Here is a 16336-nt window from a genome sequence, read left to right on the forward strand (position 1 = left end):
ACGCAGTGCCTTCTTCAGGGTATTAAACGTTGATTAGGTTTACCCATTAAAGTGTGCAACTTTCTTTCCTTATTTGTATACATTATAACACATGTTATCAGAACCACTGCACACTGACTGGTTGGTAACTTACTAGAGTAAACCAGCTTGAAGCCCTCTCCGGTGGACTCCGGGTCAGAGTAGAACTCCAGCCACAGCTGGTTTGAGGTACTAATGAGGGTTAGACCCAGCATGGATGAGCCTGTGAATGCCCCTAGGACATGGGCCATGCTGTCTTTACCATCATAGATCTGCAGAGAGAAGAGTACCCTTTAGTTCAGTTCTGTTCATTGCAAAGTATGACTTTGTTTTCATGAACGTGTATATGTCATTGTAATGTCAAGTGTGTAAAGTATTGCCTTTTCAGTCTGATTATTATCACTGTCTAATAGAGAATGTACCTGATTACAGGTGCTAATGGTTAATGACAGGAGAGGGTAGGTCCTTGTTAAAGATGACCGTTCTTAACTCAATGAGAGCTGCTCTTGAGGCAACATGTTGTTAAAATTCAGTTGGATTCCAGACTACTGTATCCAGCATAATGCCATTGATGAGATTAAGAATCCATTTCACTATTTATGTACCTACATGTACCTACAAGGCTTATTACCATGGACAGAATCCACATGCTTAAGTGTCATTGACCATCACAGGAGTACTATACACACAGAGACAGAGACAGAGACAGAGAGAGAGAGACCAGCCAGTACCTTGAGAATGTCCCCCTGTGCCAGATGGAAGGTCCTGGCAGAGATGTTGATTCCCTTCCCAGCCTGCACCTGGATGCTGTAGATGCACTCATGGTTGTTCTCGTAGTTCATTGGGTAGTTCGGCGACAACATAATCCCCTCATTGTTTATGACAGATGAGCCACACTCGGCTACAGGATGGAGGACAGAAGTAGAGAGAACAAAACAACACCATTGGAAAGTGCATGTGACAACGACGGTCTATCGTCAGGGGAATATAAATGTAAAACTTTTTCATTTTACATGACATTTTACATACACATAATGTTCAGTTCATATATAACAGCACGTTTGATCACATGTATTTACATACAGTACTAGTTCACCACTATGGACATATCCTGGATGTAAATCACATAAAACATGAATCGTCGCTTTCTTGTTCTGATTCCTGCCTCGCATTTTGTGCCTGGATACCAAAGATGTAAACCATCTAGAGGGCTCAGAAGCAAATCTGGAATTGGAACTGACAGAATAGACTTCCTGGGTTATTATTATTATTCATGTCGCTGCTCAGAGCTCAACTACAAGGCCTGGGATCGGGGCCATGGACCCTGACACTGAACAATAACCATCAAATTCAGAGTTAATGGAACAAAACCCCGTAAAAGCAGATGTATTGCTACCCATCATGCATTTTGCAGAGGGGAGCTTTGTCGGGTGGTGCATACAGCAGCAGCCAGGGTGATTTATTTAATGCCCCATGCACCGTTTCACTCACAGCCCCTAGATGTTATGACGATATTACTAGTATCATATTTTGAATAAATCACAACAGTTATCGCATCCATTAAAACAATTACCTTTACACTCTATCTCTCTCGCCATATCTCCAAGAAACCCGTGTCAGGAACCATGTGAATTTTTGTGTTCGAGACAAGAACTCCCTCCCCTTAAATTACCCTTCTTCATCACTCTTACCCCACTGTGTGTGTGTGTGTGTGTGTGTGTGTGTGTGTGTGTGTGTGTGTGTCAGGGTGGTGGGGGGCACATCAGGGGAGAGAAAAAACTTTTTGGAGTAAGGAGCTTTTGACCCTCCGAGGTTCAACTTCAGTCCAAATCTCTCAGTGTAAATTAAATACATCACATTAAAACTGACTGACTGCTCTTAAGAGCAGGACCATGGCACGACTTTGAGTGTGTCCTAAAAGTACTAGTCACACACATTGTTGGCAGTGAACCCCAGACACTCAGGACTCAGGAAGTGCCTTGTGATATTGTCAGAGCTGCACATCTACAGTCTCAGCCACGGGAAGGATGCTGCTCAGACAGCACTGAGGAGGGAGCAGCATCTTGGATGTGACTCTGACTCTCCCTGCACTTGGTGTCTGAAGTCATTTCCGTCTGCTGCCGACAGTCTCCTCTCCCCTGAGCCAGGTCCCTGGTCGGGTGTGATACAGTGTGATAGGCAACTTGAAGACAGCCCTCTTTTTTAACAGCCCTGTGCCGTGAGGCAGAGGACTCAGAGACAGGGGAGGCAGGGGGAAGAGGACGAGAAGAGGAAGAGGGGCCAGGGGTTAAATTATCTTAAAAACCGATCCTTGCATTACTGCTCAGACAAAAGAGGGGTCAGGGACGAGGTGGCTTTAAGAAGCAGGGAGCTGACAGTACATGAGTAGGAGGGGTGCTGGATTAGGGTTATGTGCTTGTGTGTGTGTTGACATACGCTTGTGAGTGAGTGTGTGTGCACATCTGCGCATCTGTGTTTGCAGTGTTATGCGATAGCTGCAAAGCCCCATTGCTATTTGAGGAGTCGCGAAGGGTGGTAGAAATCAGTGCATCAGAGAAGAAGGAGCAGCTTTTATCAGGGCCTCCCAGGAAGAGAAGCAGCAGCTTTGGCAGCGGCTAATGGGGATCGACAATAAATACAAATACAGCCAACCAGGTAACATTATACTGTAGGTTTCAATCAGCCCCCACAGCCAGTCAGGTAACATTATACTGTAGGTTTCAATCAGCCCCCACAGCCAGCCAGGTAACATTATACTGTAGGTTTTAATCAGGGCCCCACAGCCAGCCAGGTAACATTATACTGTAGGTTTTAATCAGGGCACCACAGCCAGCCAGGTAACATTATACTGTAGGTGTCAATCAGCCCCCAGACCCAGCCAGGTAACATTATACTGTAGGTGTCAATCAGCCCCCAGACCCAGCCAGGTAACATTATACTGTAGGTTTTAATCAGGGCACCACAGCCAGCCAGGTAACATTATACTGTAGGTGTCAATCAGCCCCCAGACCCAGCCAGGTAACATTATACTGTAGGTGTCAATCAGCCCCCAGACCCAGCCAGGTAACATTATACTGTAGGTTTTAATCAGTGCACCACAGCCAGCCAGGTAACATCATACTGTAGGTTTTAATCAGGGTACCACAGCCAGCCAGGTAACATTATACTGTAGGTGTCAATCAGCCCCCAGACCCAGCCAGGTAACATTATACTGTAGGTTTTAATCAGTGCACCACAGCCAGCCAGGTAATATTATACTGTAGGTTTTAATCAGGGCACCACAGCCAGCCAGGTAACATTATACTGTAGGTGTCAATACATACGACTAATACAACTTGAAAATCTAGGTGAGAATGAGGTGTGTTTACTTATTAACAGCCATCATTACTATAAATCAAATCTAATCAAATGTAAATACAATATAAATACAAATACAGCCAACCAGGTAACATTATACTGTAGGTTTCAATCAGCCCCCACAGCCAGTCAGGTAACATTATACTGTAGGTTTCAATCAGCCCCCACAGCCAGCCAGGTAACATTATACTGTAGGTTTTAATCAGGGCCCCACAGCCAGCCAGGTAACATTATACTGTAGGTTTTAATCAGGGCACCACAGCCAGCCAGGTAACATTATACTGTAGGTGTCAATCAGCCCCCAGACCCAGCCAGGTAACATTATACTGTAGGTGTCAATCAGCCCCCAGACCCAGCCAGGTAACATTATACTGTAGGTTTTAATCAGGGCACCACAGCCAGCCAGGTAACATTATACTGTAGGTGTCAATCAGCCCCCAGACCCAGCCAGGTAACATTATACTGTAGGTGTCAATCAGCCCCCAGACCCAGCCAGGTAACATTATACTGTAGGTTTTAATCAGGGTACCACAGCCAGCCAGGTAACATTATACTGTAGGTGTCAATCAGCCCCCAGACCCAGCCAGGTAACATTATACTGTAGGTTTTAATCAGTGCACCACAGCCAGCCAGGTAATATTATACTGTAGGTTTTAATCAGGGCACCACAGCCAGCCAGGTAACATTATACTGTAGGTGTCAATCAGCCCCCAGACCCAGCCAGGTAACATTATACTGTAGGTTTTAATCCGTGCACCACAGCCAGCAAGGTTACATTATACTGTAGGTTTTAATCAGTGCACCACAGCCAGCAAGGTAGCATTACACTGTAGGCTTTTATCAATTTGTTATTGTTGTTGCATTGTCGAGACGTAAGCATTTCGCTGGACGGTATATACCATGTGTTTCCCATACATACGACTAATACAACTTGAAAATCTAGGTGAGAATGAGGTGTGTTTACTTATTAACAGCCATCATTACTATAAATCAAATCTAATCAAATGTTATTTGTCACATACACATGTTAATACAAATGTAGCGGAATGCTTGTCCTTCTAGTTCCGACTGTGCAGTAATATCTAACAAGTAATCTAACAATTTCCCAACAACGACCTTATACACACAAGTGTAAAGGAATGAATAAGAATATGTATGTATGGCTGTGGATGTGCGAGGGCCGAACGGCATAGGCAAGATGCAGTAGATGGTATAGAGTACAGTATATACATATGAAATGAGTAGTGTAGGGTATGTAAACATTTTATAAAGTGGTATAGTTTAAAGTGACTAGTGATACATTTATTACATCAAATGTTTTATTATTAAAGTGGCTAGAGATTTGAGTCAGTATGTTGGCGCAGCCACTCAATGTTAGTGATGTCTGTTTAACAGTCTGATGGCCTTGAGATAGAAGCTGTTTTTCAGTCTCTCGGTCCCAGTTTTGATGCACCTGTACTGACCTCGCTTTCTGGATGATAGCGGGGTGAACAGGCAGTGGCTCGGGTGGTTGTTGTCCTTGATTATATTTTTGACATCGGGTGCTGTAGGTGTCCTGGAGGGCAGGTAGTTTGCCCCCGGTGATACGTTGTGCAGACGTCACTACCCTCTGGAGAGCCTTACGTTTGTGGGCGGAGCAGTTGCCGTACCAGGCGGTGATACAGCCTGACAGGATGCTCTCAATTGTGCATCTATTAATTAAAGTTTGTGAGTGTTTTTGGGGACAAGCCAAATTCCTTCAGCCTCCTGAGGTTAAAGAGGCGCTGTTGTGCCTTCTTCAACACGCTGTCTGTGTGGGTGGACCATTTCAGTTTGTCTGTGATGTGTACGCCAAGGAACTTAAAACTTTCCACCTTCCCCACTACTGTCCCGTCGATGTGGATAGGGGGGTGCTCCCTCTGCTGTATCCTGCAGTCCATGATCATCTCCTTTGTTTTGTTGATGTTGAGTGAGAGGTTATTTTCCTGACACCACACTCCGAGGGCCCTCACTTCCTCCCTGTAGGCAGTCTCATTGTTGTTGGTAATGAAGCCTACCACTGTAGTGTGGTAGCTATATGGAACATGTTTGTGACAGAGCGCACATGCACACACACAGACACACACACCACATTGCATGACACATGAGACAAGATGATGAAATAGAGCACTTCCGTTAAAACGAGTGCCTACTGCACAACCACCAATAACCGGTTAGAATGGTAATCCTGCGTGTTCAGCTTTCCATTAGAGTGGATCAATGATCTGGTGCAAGCAGGCAAGATCATTTCATATTTGTCCTATTGTTACTGTGCTAGTGGGGTGTGTTTGTGCTTGTGTGTGTGGCCTGTGTATGTGCGTATGTGTGGGGGATCTTTCTTGTTCATTTTCAGGTGATAACCTGCCTGAAATGGTTCTGAGGAAGTAGCTAATAATAGGTCCTGTCTGAGCGGAGGTGGTTTCCTTTGGCAAGCTACTCTGTGCCTTGTAAGGCAATGAGATAGAACCCAACCGTACAGCTGGTCTGCAATAAAGACTGGAGTTTTTTCTTTACGTCATTTATTGACATACAAAAGATGCTATTTCTCTTGTCCCTTCAAGCATTAGTGTGTTGCAATGAGAGAAAGGAACCAGCCACAGTACACACAAAAAGACACAGGTCAGTCATCATCAGGTGTGACTGCAGTTACATTCGTCCTATATCCCATGGACTTACAGGTAAAATGGACATTTTGGCCAAAACAAAACAATCAACATCAATCATCCAGAATGTTTTTTGGGACATTTGATCTAAATCCTATAATTTCAGATTGTCATGTTCTGACCTTAGTTCCTTTTTGATGTCTTTATTTTAGTTGGTCAGGGCGTGAGTTGTGGTGGGCATTCTATGTTGTTTTTCTATGTTTTGTTCTGTTGTTATATTTCTATGTGTTTGGCCTAGTATGGTCCAGTCAAGATCCAAGATGGCGTAGCAGTAGGACGTGTTGTCGTGTCCCTTGTATATATCGTTTGTTTTCGTTTCGTTTTCGTTTTTTTTCTTCACATATCTTTAAAACTTTTTGCTGAACCTCAACTTCTTCTAAATACTCTCCTGCAACCCGCCTCACCCAACGTAGCTTTTTTTTCCTAAAGTATTTATATTTACTTCGGATCTGGAACCCCTCAACTGAAGCTAGCCAACTAGCCAACTAACTACCAGCTTCAGCAAAACATTGCTAGCGGTCTTCAGCTAACCGGTCAGCTAACCGGTCATCAGCTAACCTTTAGCTCGGAAAGCTCTCGCCAGTTCGAACAACGCGACTCTAACCAGAGCATAACGGACCTATCTATTATTTTATTTTTATTTTTCACCCCCGGATTCCCATCGCAAACGGAACATTTTGAGCTCCTGGGCTACAATATCCAGACCCACGACCGGTCCATTGATGTCACCGCATGAAGAGGAATAAACAGACTCCCCCCATCGCGACGTCCCCAAAGGCTAACTCTCTAGCCCTTGCTATCTCCTTGCTTGCAAATTCGGCCTGCTAACTGCTAGCTTGTTTAGCCCGGTCCGCTAACTGCTACCGTGTTTAGCACCGTCTACTAACTGTTAGCTTGTTAGCACAGGCCTGCTAACCATCTGAATCGCCGCGTCCCAAACACTCACTGAACCCATATTTACTTTCTATCCCTTTTCGATTTTTAATTTGTTTATACCTTCCGGTAACCTGCCTCACCCAATGTGATACGGAACCGCTATTATCTTTACATTTTTAGAACACACTCAAGAACCTTCAGAAGCTAACCAGCTAACTGGCTACAAGCTATTTAGTCATTGTTAGTTTTCTAACCTGGATAACACTCGCCAGTCCAGCTTCCCTGCCCCATCCACCGCTGCCCCTTGGACACTGATCACTTGGCTACATAGCTGATGCATGCTGGACTGTCCATTAATTCACGGTAATCCATTCTGCTTGTTTATGTTTTATCTGTCGGCCCCAGCCGCACTTAGGCTCTGTGTGTAGTTAATCCGACCCTCTCTGCCTAATCAATCGCCATTCTACCTGCTGTTGTTGTGCTAGCTGATTAGCTGTTGTTGTCTCACCTACTGTTTTAGCTAGCTCTCCCAATTCAACACCTGTGATTACTGTATGCCTTGCTGTATGTCTCTCTCAAATGTCAATATGCCTTGTATACTGTTGTGCAGGTTAGTTATCATTGTTTTAGTTTACAATGGAGCCCCTAGTTCCACTCTTTATACCCCTGATACCTCCTTTGTCCCACCCCCCACACATGCGGTGACCTCACCCAATACAACCAGCATGTCCAGAGATACAACCTCTCTCATCATCACCCAGTGCCTGGGCTTACCTCCGCTGTACCCGCACCCCACCATACCCCTGTTTGCGCATTATGCCCTGAATATATTCTACCATACCCAGAAACCTGCTCCTCTTATTCTCTGTCCCCAACGCCCTAGGCGACCAGTTTTGATAGCCTTCAGCCGCACCCTCATACTACTCCTTCTCTGTTCCGCGGGTGATGTGGAGGTAAACCCAGGCCCTGCATGTCCCCAGGCACCCTCATTTGTTGACTTCTGTGATCGAAAAAGCCTTGGTTTCATGCATGTCAACATCAGAAGCCTCCTCCCTAAGTGTGTCTTACTCACTGCTCTAGCACACTCTGCTAACCCTGATGTCCTTGCCGTGTCTGAATCCTGGCTCAGGAAGGCCACCAAAAATTCTGAGATTTCCATACCCAACTATAACATCTTCCGTCAAGATAGAACTGCCAAAGGGGGAGGAGTTGCAGTCTACTGCAGAGATAGCCTGCAAAGTAATGTCATACTCTCCAGGTCCATACCCAAACAGTTCGAACTACTAATTTTGAAAATTACTCTCTCCAGAAATAAGTCTCTCACTGTTGCCGCCTGCTACCGACCCCCCTCAGCTCCCAGCTGTGCCCTGGACACCATTTGTGAATTGATCGCCCCCCATCTAGCTTCAGAGTTTGTTCTGTTAGGTGACCTAAACTGGGATATGCTTAACACCCCGGCAGTCCTACAATCTAAGCTAGATGCCCTCAATCTCACTCAAATCATCAAGGAACCCACCAGGTACAACCCTAACTCTGTAAACAAGGGCACCCTCATTGACGTCATCCTGACCAACTGGCCCTCCAAATACACCTCCGCTGTCTACAACCAGGATCTCAGCGATCACTGCCTCATTGCCTGTATCCGCTACGGAGCCGCAGTCAAACGACCACCCCTCATCACTGTCAAACGCTCCCTAAAACACTTCTGTGAGCAGGCCTTTCTAATCGACCTGGCCCGGGTATCCTGGAAGGACATTGACCTCATCCCGTCAGTTGAGGATGCCTGGTCTTTCTTTAAAAGTAACTTCCTCACCATTTTAGATAAGCATGCTCCGTTCAAAAAATGCAGAACTAAGAACAGATATAGCCCCTGGTTCACTCCAGACCTGACTGCCCTCGACCAGCACAAAAACATCCTGTGGCGGACTGCGCTAACATCGAATAGTCCCCGCGATATGCAACTGTTCAGGGAAGTCAGGAACCAATACACACAGTCAGTCAGGAAAGCTAAAGCCAACTTCTTCAGGCAGAAGTTTGCATCCTGTAGCTCCAACTCCAAAAAGTTCTGGGACACTGTGAAGTCCATGGAGAACAAGAGCACCTCCTCCCAGCTGCCCACTGCACTGAGACTAGGTAACATGGTCACCACCGATAAATCCATGATTATCGAAAACTTCAACAAGCATTTCTCAACGGCTGGCCATGCCTTCCGCCTGGCTACTCCAACCTCGGACAACAGCTCCCCCCCCCCCGCAGCTACTTGCCCAAGCCTCTCCAGGTTCTCCTTTACCCAAATCAAGATAGCAGATGTCCTGAAAGAGCTGCAAAACCTGGACCCGTACAAATCAGCTGGGCTGGACAATCTGGACCCTCTATTCCTGAAACTATCCGCCGCCATTGTCGCAACCCCTATTACCAGCCTGTTCAACCTCTCTTTCATATCGTCTGAGATCCCCAAGGATTGGAAAGCTGCCGCAGTCATCCCCCTCTTCAAAGGGGGCGACACCCTGGACCCAAACTGTTACAGACCTATATCCATCCTGCCCTGCCTATCTAAGGTCTTCGAAAGCCAAGTCAACAAACAGGTCACTGACCATCTTGAATCCCACCGTACCTTCTCCGCTGTGCAATCTGGTTTCCGAGCCGGTCACGGGTGTACCTCAGCCACGCTCAAGGTACTAAACGATATCATAACCGCCATCGATAAAAGACAGTACTGTGCAGCCGTCTTCATAGACCTTGCCAAGGCTTTCGACTCTGTCAATCACCGTATTCTTATCGGCAGACTCAGTAGCCTCGGTTTTTCGGATGACTGCCTTGCCTGGTTCACCAATTACTTTGCAGACAGAGTTCAGTGTGTCAAATCGGAGGGCATGCTGTCCGGTCCTCTGGCAGTCTCTATGGGGGTGCCACAGGGTTCAATTCTCGGGCCGACTCTTTTCTCTGTATATATCAATGATGTTTCTCATGCTGCGGGCGATTCCCAGATCCACCTCTACGCAGACGACACCATTCTATATACTTCCGGCCCGTCCTTGGACACTGTGCTATCTAACCTCCAAACGAGCTTCAATGCCATACAGCACTCCTTCCGTGGCCTCCAACTGCTCTTAAACGCTAGTAAAACCAAATGCATGCTTTTCAACCGTTCGCTGCCTGCACCCGCACGCCTGACCAGCATCACCACCCTGGATGGTTCCGACCTTGAATATGTGGACATCTATAAGTACCTAGGTGTCTGGCTAGACTCTAAACTCTCCTTCCAGACCCATATCAAACATCTCCAATCGAAAATCAAATCAAGAGTCGGCTTTCTATTCCGCAACAAAGCCTCCTTCACTCACGCCGCCAAACTTACCCTAGTAAAACTGACTATCCTACCGATCCTCGACTTCGGCGACGTCATCTACAAAATTGCTTCCAACACTCTACTCAGCAAACTGGATGCAGTTTATCACAGTGCCATCCGTTTTGTCACTAAAGCACCTTATACCACCCACCACTGCGACTTGTATGCTCTAGTCGGCTGGCCCTCGCTACATATTCGTCGCCAGACCCACTGGCTCCAGGTCATCTACAAGTCCATGCTAGGTAAAGCTCCGCCTTATCTCAGTTCACTGGTTACGATGGCAACACCCATCCGTAGCACGCGCTCCAGCAGGTGTATCTCACTGATCATCCCTAAAGCCAACACCTCATTTGGCCGCCTTTCGTTCCAGTTCTCTGCTGCCTGTGACTGGAACGAATTGCAAAAATCGCTGAAGTTGGAGACTTTTAGCTCCCTCACCAACTTCAAACATCTGCTATCTGAGCAGCTAACCGATCGCTGTACATAGTCTATTGGTAAATAGCCCACCCATTTTCACCTACCTCATCCCCATACTGTTTTTATTTATTTATTTTTATTTTTCTGCTCTTTTGCACACCAATATCTCTACCTGTACATAACCATCTGATCATTTATCACTCCAGTGTTAATCTGCATAATTGTAATTATTTGCCTACCTTCTCATGCCTTTTGCACACAATGTATATATAGACTCCCCTTTTTTCTACTGTGTTATTGACTTGTTAATTGTTTACTCCATGTGTAACTCCGTGTTGTCTGTTCACACTGCTATGCCTTATCTTGGCCAGGTCGCAGTTGTAAATGAGAACTTGTTCTCAACTAGCCTACCTGGTTAAATAAAGGTGAAATAAAAAAAAAAAAAAATAAAAAAAAAAAAAAATCAGAGGCAGGTGTCAGTCGTTGTCTCTGATTGGCAGCCATATTTAGGTAGCCTGTTTTCTATTGTGTTTTGTGGGTGGTTATTTTCTGTGTGTTCCACATGGAAATGTTTTGTTATTTCACGTCGTTATTTTGTATTTTTCAGTGTTCTATTAAAATAATCATGAACACGTACCACGCTGTGCATTGGTCCTCCTCGTCAGAGGAAGAAGAAGACCATTACACAGATGACATTACAAGCCATGGGCATACACAAAATAATTGCATCCACGTCTACCAAAATGGAAACAGTTCATTCTGGAAACAACCTGTTCATTGTTTAACACGGTTTATACTAAACTAATTGCTTGGCTCTCAGCATTAAGGAGATGGATTGGGGGTAAGGCCCTGCGATAGACTAGCTTCCTGTCCAGGTGGTTGTAACGATGTGCGCTGAGAGTCGGGAAGTTCAGGGAGAGAGTGTTTTAATAAATAAATGAAACATAATACAAGACACATGAACAACGCACAGACAGGAAACAGAAACAATGAGGACCCAAAGGGAGTGACACATATAGGGCAGGTAAATCAAGGAAGTGATGGTGTCCAGGTGAGTGATGACGCGCAGGTGCGTGTAACGATGATGACAGGTGCGCGCCATAACGAGCAGCCTGGTGACCTAGAGCCCGGAGAGGGAGCACACGTGACAGTGGTGTACTTGAACATCAAGCTGCTTAGCAATGCAGAAACAGGACATAGGCTCCTGCCTTACGGACCGTTTTGGCTTAGACAAGACTGCTTACATCCTAGTGTGTAAAACCCAACCCCTGTAGCTTGCACAGAGAGCCTGGTCCCTTAGTAATACAAATCTGAGGCAACACCATGGGTTATGATGGATTTCAGCCCTGACAATGAAGGGAACTAGTGCTCCTGTAAACAAGGAAACAAGCACATTAGAAAATGTGAGTAAGGTGGGGAAACAAATCCATTGTAAATGCAGCAGCGAGTGACACAGGCGAAACGTTCCCGAAATTGCTTTATGATGGAATATGAACTTGTGAGCCGAGGGAAACAAAAGAGAGGTGGAAAGGAATCTGCAATGCAGTGCAGTTTAGGTCAAAAGCAAAAATTACTCAGACAGATAATCAGACAAACGGAATTCTCAAGTGCAATTCCAATTATTTACACACAGCCACCTGTTCTCACTTCAGAGAGCGAGAGAGGGTGTTTGTGTGTGTATGAATGCATGAGTGTTTGCCTACGTGTCTGTCGGTTGGTGTGAATAGGCTTTATATTATCACAAACACACAGAAAACAAAAACCCAACCTGCTCACACATCCTCCCACCTGATACAGTATGTTTGTTCAAAGACTACAAAAAGCTTTAGAGGATCCCAAAAGAACAATGGATTCAAGTTGTTTTAGACTTTTTCTACATTGGCTTGACACTGTAAATGGATAGACAACACCAACAAAGCTTTAGGCTACTTTACCGACACTCCTGTGTACAGAAATCACAATCTGAGATCTACATAGTACATATATCACTATTCCTCGCCTCTCCTAAAGGCAGCCCCCCTGCACCTCTCTGATTCAGGGGTTGAGTTAAATGCGGAAGACACATTTCAGTTGAAGGCATTCAACTGGGGTGGCAAGTAGCCTAGTGGTTAGAGAGTTGGACTAATAACTGAAAGGTTGCAAGATCAAATCCCTGAACTGACAAGGTAAAAATCTGTTGTTCTGCCCCTGAACAAGGCAGGTAACACTGTTCTAAGGCCATTATTGAAAATAAAAATATGTTCTTAACTGACTTGCTTAGTTCTATAGAGGTAAAGTAAATAAATTCAGTTGTACATCTTCTCTCCCTCCTTTCCAAAATTCCCACAGTTTGACTCCTTGATGTTGCATTAAAGCAGGATTAAACCGGAGCAACACTTTTTGTGCCTAATGTTAATCAATGAAAACCCTCTGTTATCCATTTACTCCCAAATTAAAATCCAACTGCTTAATACTAAGAGAGAGGGAGAAAGAGAGAGAGGCACAGCCTAGCTGACGTCATCAGAGCAAAATACTTAAGCTCTATCTCCCCCCGGACTGGGCTTGATGGAATATCAAACAGTAAAACATATTGACATTTACAATAATAAAGAAGGGAGGAACTCCTTGCCTTCATGCAATCTGACCTGATTACACTGTTGAGTGCCATGCTTTTACTGCATCATTGTACAAAGATAAAATGGGCAGGGACTGGGAGGGGAGGAGCATGGACTGGGAAGGAGGGAGGAGCATGGACTGGGAAGGAGGGAGGGGCATGGACTGGGAGGAAGCAGGAGCATGGACTGGGAAGGAGTGAGGAGCATGTACTGGGAAGGAGGGAGGAGCATGGACTGGGAGGAGGGAGGAGCATGGACTGGGAGGAGGGAGGAGCATGGACTGGGAAGGAGGGAGGAGGAAGCAGGAGCATGGACTGGGAGGAGGGAGGAGGAAGCAGGAGCATGGACTGGGAGGAGGGAGGAGCATGGACTGGGAGGAGGGAGGAGCATGGACTGGGAGGAGGGAGGAGCATGGACTGGGAGGAGGGAGGAGCATGGACTGGGAGGAGGGAGGAGCATGGACTGGGAGGAGGGAGGAGCATGGACTGGGAGGAGGGAGGAGGAAGCAGGAGCATGGACTGGGAGGAGGGAGGAGCATGGACTGGGAGGAGGGAGGAGCATGGACTGGGAGGAGGGAGGAGGAAGCAGGAGCATGGACTGGGAGGAGGGAGGAGCATGGACTGGGAGGAGGGAGGAGCATGGACTGGGAGGAGGGAGGAGCATGGACTGGGAGGAGGGAGGAGCATGGACTGGGAGGAGGGAGGAGCATGGACTGGGAGGAGGGAGGAGCATGGACTGGGAGGAGGGAGGAGCATGAACTGGGAGGAGGGAGGAGCATGGACTGGGAGGAGGGAGGAGCATGGACTGGGAAGGAGGGAGGAGCATGGACTGGGAGGAGGGAGGAGCATGGACTGGGAAGGAGGGAGGAGCATGGACTGGGAAGGAGGGAGGAGCATGGACTGGGAGGAAGCAGGAGCATGGACTGGGAAGGAGTGAGGAGCATGTACTGGGAAGGAGTGAGGAGCATGGACTAGGAAGGAGGGAGGAGCATGGACTGGGAGGAAGCAGGAGCATGGACTGGGAGGAGGGAGGAGCATGGACTGGGAGGAGGGAGGAGCATGGACTGGGAGAAGGGAGGAGCATGGACTGGGAGAAGGGAGGAGCATGGACTGGGAGGAGCATGGACTGGGAGGAGCATGGACTGGAAGGAGCATGTGCATACTGCAAACCCAGAGCATGTTGGTGGACTGAGTTAAAATGCTCTGCCCCCTAAAAACATCCTGTAAAAATGTCACGCTTACGTGCTCGGCTAGGTACATATATGGTTGGCCAAGCCAGCAAAGCTGCATGTGTGTGTATGTGTGTGTTCTAATTAAAAAGGGTACTGTATGTGTCGCTGAACTTGAACCTCACCATTCATGGCGTCATCTATAGATCTGCCCCTGGGTCTCTATGCCCATTCAGTTCACTCAACCCTATCAGTCATATCCTGTATCTCCCTGTACATCACCAACCCCCTAGAGTCTCTCCACAGCGACCACCCTGGAAGACTCTCTACTCTATTCCACACATGCTGCTTCCCAAATACCACCCTATTCTTTCTTTAGTGCACCAGGGCCCATAAGTAGTGCACGGTGTGATTTGGGACACCGTCTGTGTATTAACTTCCCCTTCCTCTTTTATCATCTGGGAGTGTCAAGAGAAGATAAGGGGACAGTCCCATTGTGGCAAACACACCATGTGTCCAAAAGAATAACAGGAGGGAGCAAATTAAAGGGGAGGATCATGGGAGATATGAGTAGAGTGTCACTGCTGGCACCATCGCCGCTAAAGATAAGGTGCGTCATGTTCATGTTATTTTTCATTTTTTGCTCTTCACCGTTCACTTGCACACACACACACGCACACACATGTACAGTGTAGTGCATGTACCTAAGGTCTGTAATGCAGATAGTCATCTTTTGCCATTTGGTGGAAGTGAAATTAATTGGGCACTGGGATGCATGAGAGAGAGAGAGAGAGAGAGAGAGAGAGAGAGAGAGAGAGAGAGAGAGGGAACGAAAGATGGAAGGAGGGAGGGATATGCTCTGTTGGAGCCTACAGACGATGATATAGCGATGCCATTAAGAGATGGAGTGTGGAGGATCCTCTTTAAGCCATCACCACACTGCAGGCAACTCAGCAGTTAAGGTACTGTCTCTCTCTCTGCTCTTTGGCTTTAGACAGGGAAACAAACCACTAGGTCTGTTCTGGCTCTTCATCCCAGCAGCTGGATACCATGCACCTGTCGCTGCACTGATCCCAAAAATGTTGATTGATATACATTGTCCCTAACAAATATGCAATAAATACAATTATATTTTATAGCCACACCAATGTGTCGGAGGAAACACCGTGTACCTGGCAACCTGGTTAGCGTGCACTGTACCCAGCCTGCCACAGGAGTCGCTATTGTGTGATGAGACAAGGATATCCCTACTGGCCAAGCCCTCCCTAACCCAGATGACGCTAGGCCAATTGTGCATTGCCCCACAGGGTCTCTGGTGGCACAGCTAGCACTGCGATGCAGTGCACTAGACCACTGTGCCACCCGGGAGGCCCTGTACTTAACATGGTAGGAAACATAGTATTGTGACTACTGGTGTCTGTGTATTCCAGGAACAGAAAGAGGGAACACCTTTAGACTTCATCTAATGGAAGGGAAAATGTATTCAGCACCCTCAGAGATGTGCTAACGCATATTAACCAGTTGATGGAACAGACACGATCCATATCACAGTGAATCATTGGCTGCGTCTCAAAAGCCACTCTTTTCCCTATGTAGTGCAATACTTTTCACCATGGCTCATAGGGCTCTGGGCAAAAGTAGTGCAACTATGTAGGGAATATGGTGGCTTTTGGAATAGAGCCACAGTCATAAAATAAACTGCAGGGAGGGATGTCCCCTGCCGGTGAAAAAGAACCCCAGCAATGTATCAAAATTCAGACCCAATTCAGACCCAATTCACAGTCAAAATATTGTTTTAATATCTATGCTAATGATTATGTTCATCTCTGTGTGTGTTATTATATGGGGCATTTGGTACAACAATAGAACAATGAGC

General features: G+C 46.5%; 1 protein-coding gene across 2 annotated transcripts in view; it reads right to left on the reverse strand.

Moving 5' to 3' along the window:
* The window catches only part of LOC110489401 (CUB and sushi domain-containing protein 3), a 660686-nt gene that overhangs the window by 219416 nt on the left and 424934 nt on the right, over nucleotides 1–16336 (reverse strand). For both annotated transcript variants that reach the window (XM_036971422.2, XM_036971421.2), the window contains exons 22-23: nucleotides 750–919; nucleotides 134–290 (exon numbers count right to left, since the gene is read on the reverse strand). In XM_036971422.2, coding sequence (XP_036827317.2) covers nucleotides 134–290; nucleotides 750–919 — 327 coding nt within the window. The remainder of the gene's footprint in view (nucleotides 1–133; nucleotides 291–749; nucleotides 920–16336) is intronic.

Source organism: Oncorhynchus mykiss, chromosome 30 (assembly GCF_057628025.1).
Source record: "Oncorhynchus mykiss isolate SJ-2025 chromosome 30, ASM5762802v1, whole genome shotgun sequence".
Classification (NCBI taxonomy): domain Eukaryota; kingdom Metazoa; phylum Chordata; class Actinopteri; order Salmoniformes; family Salmonidae; genus Oncorhynchus; species Oncorhynchus mykiss.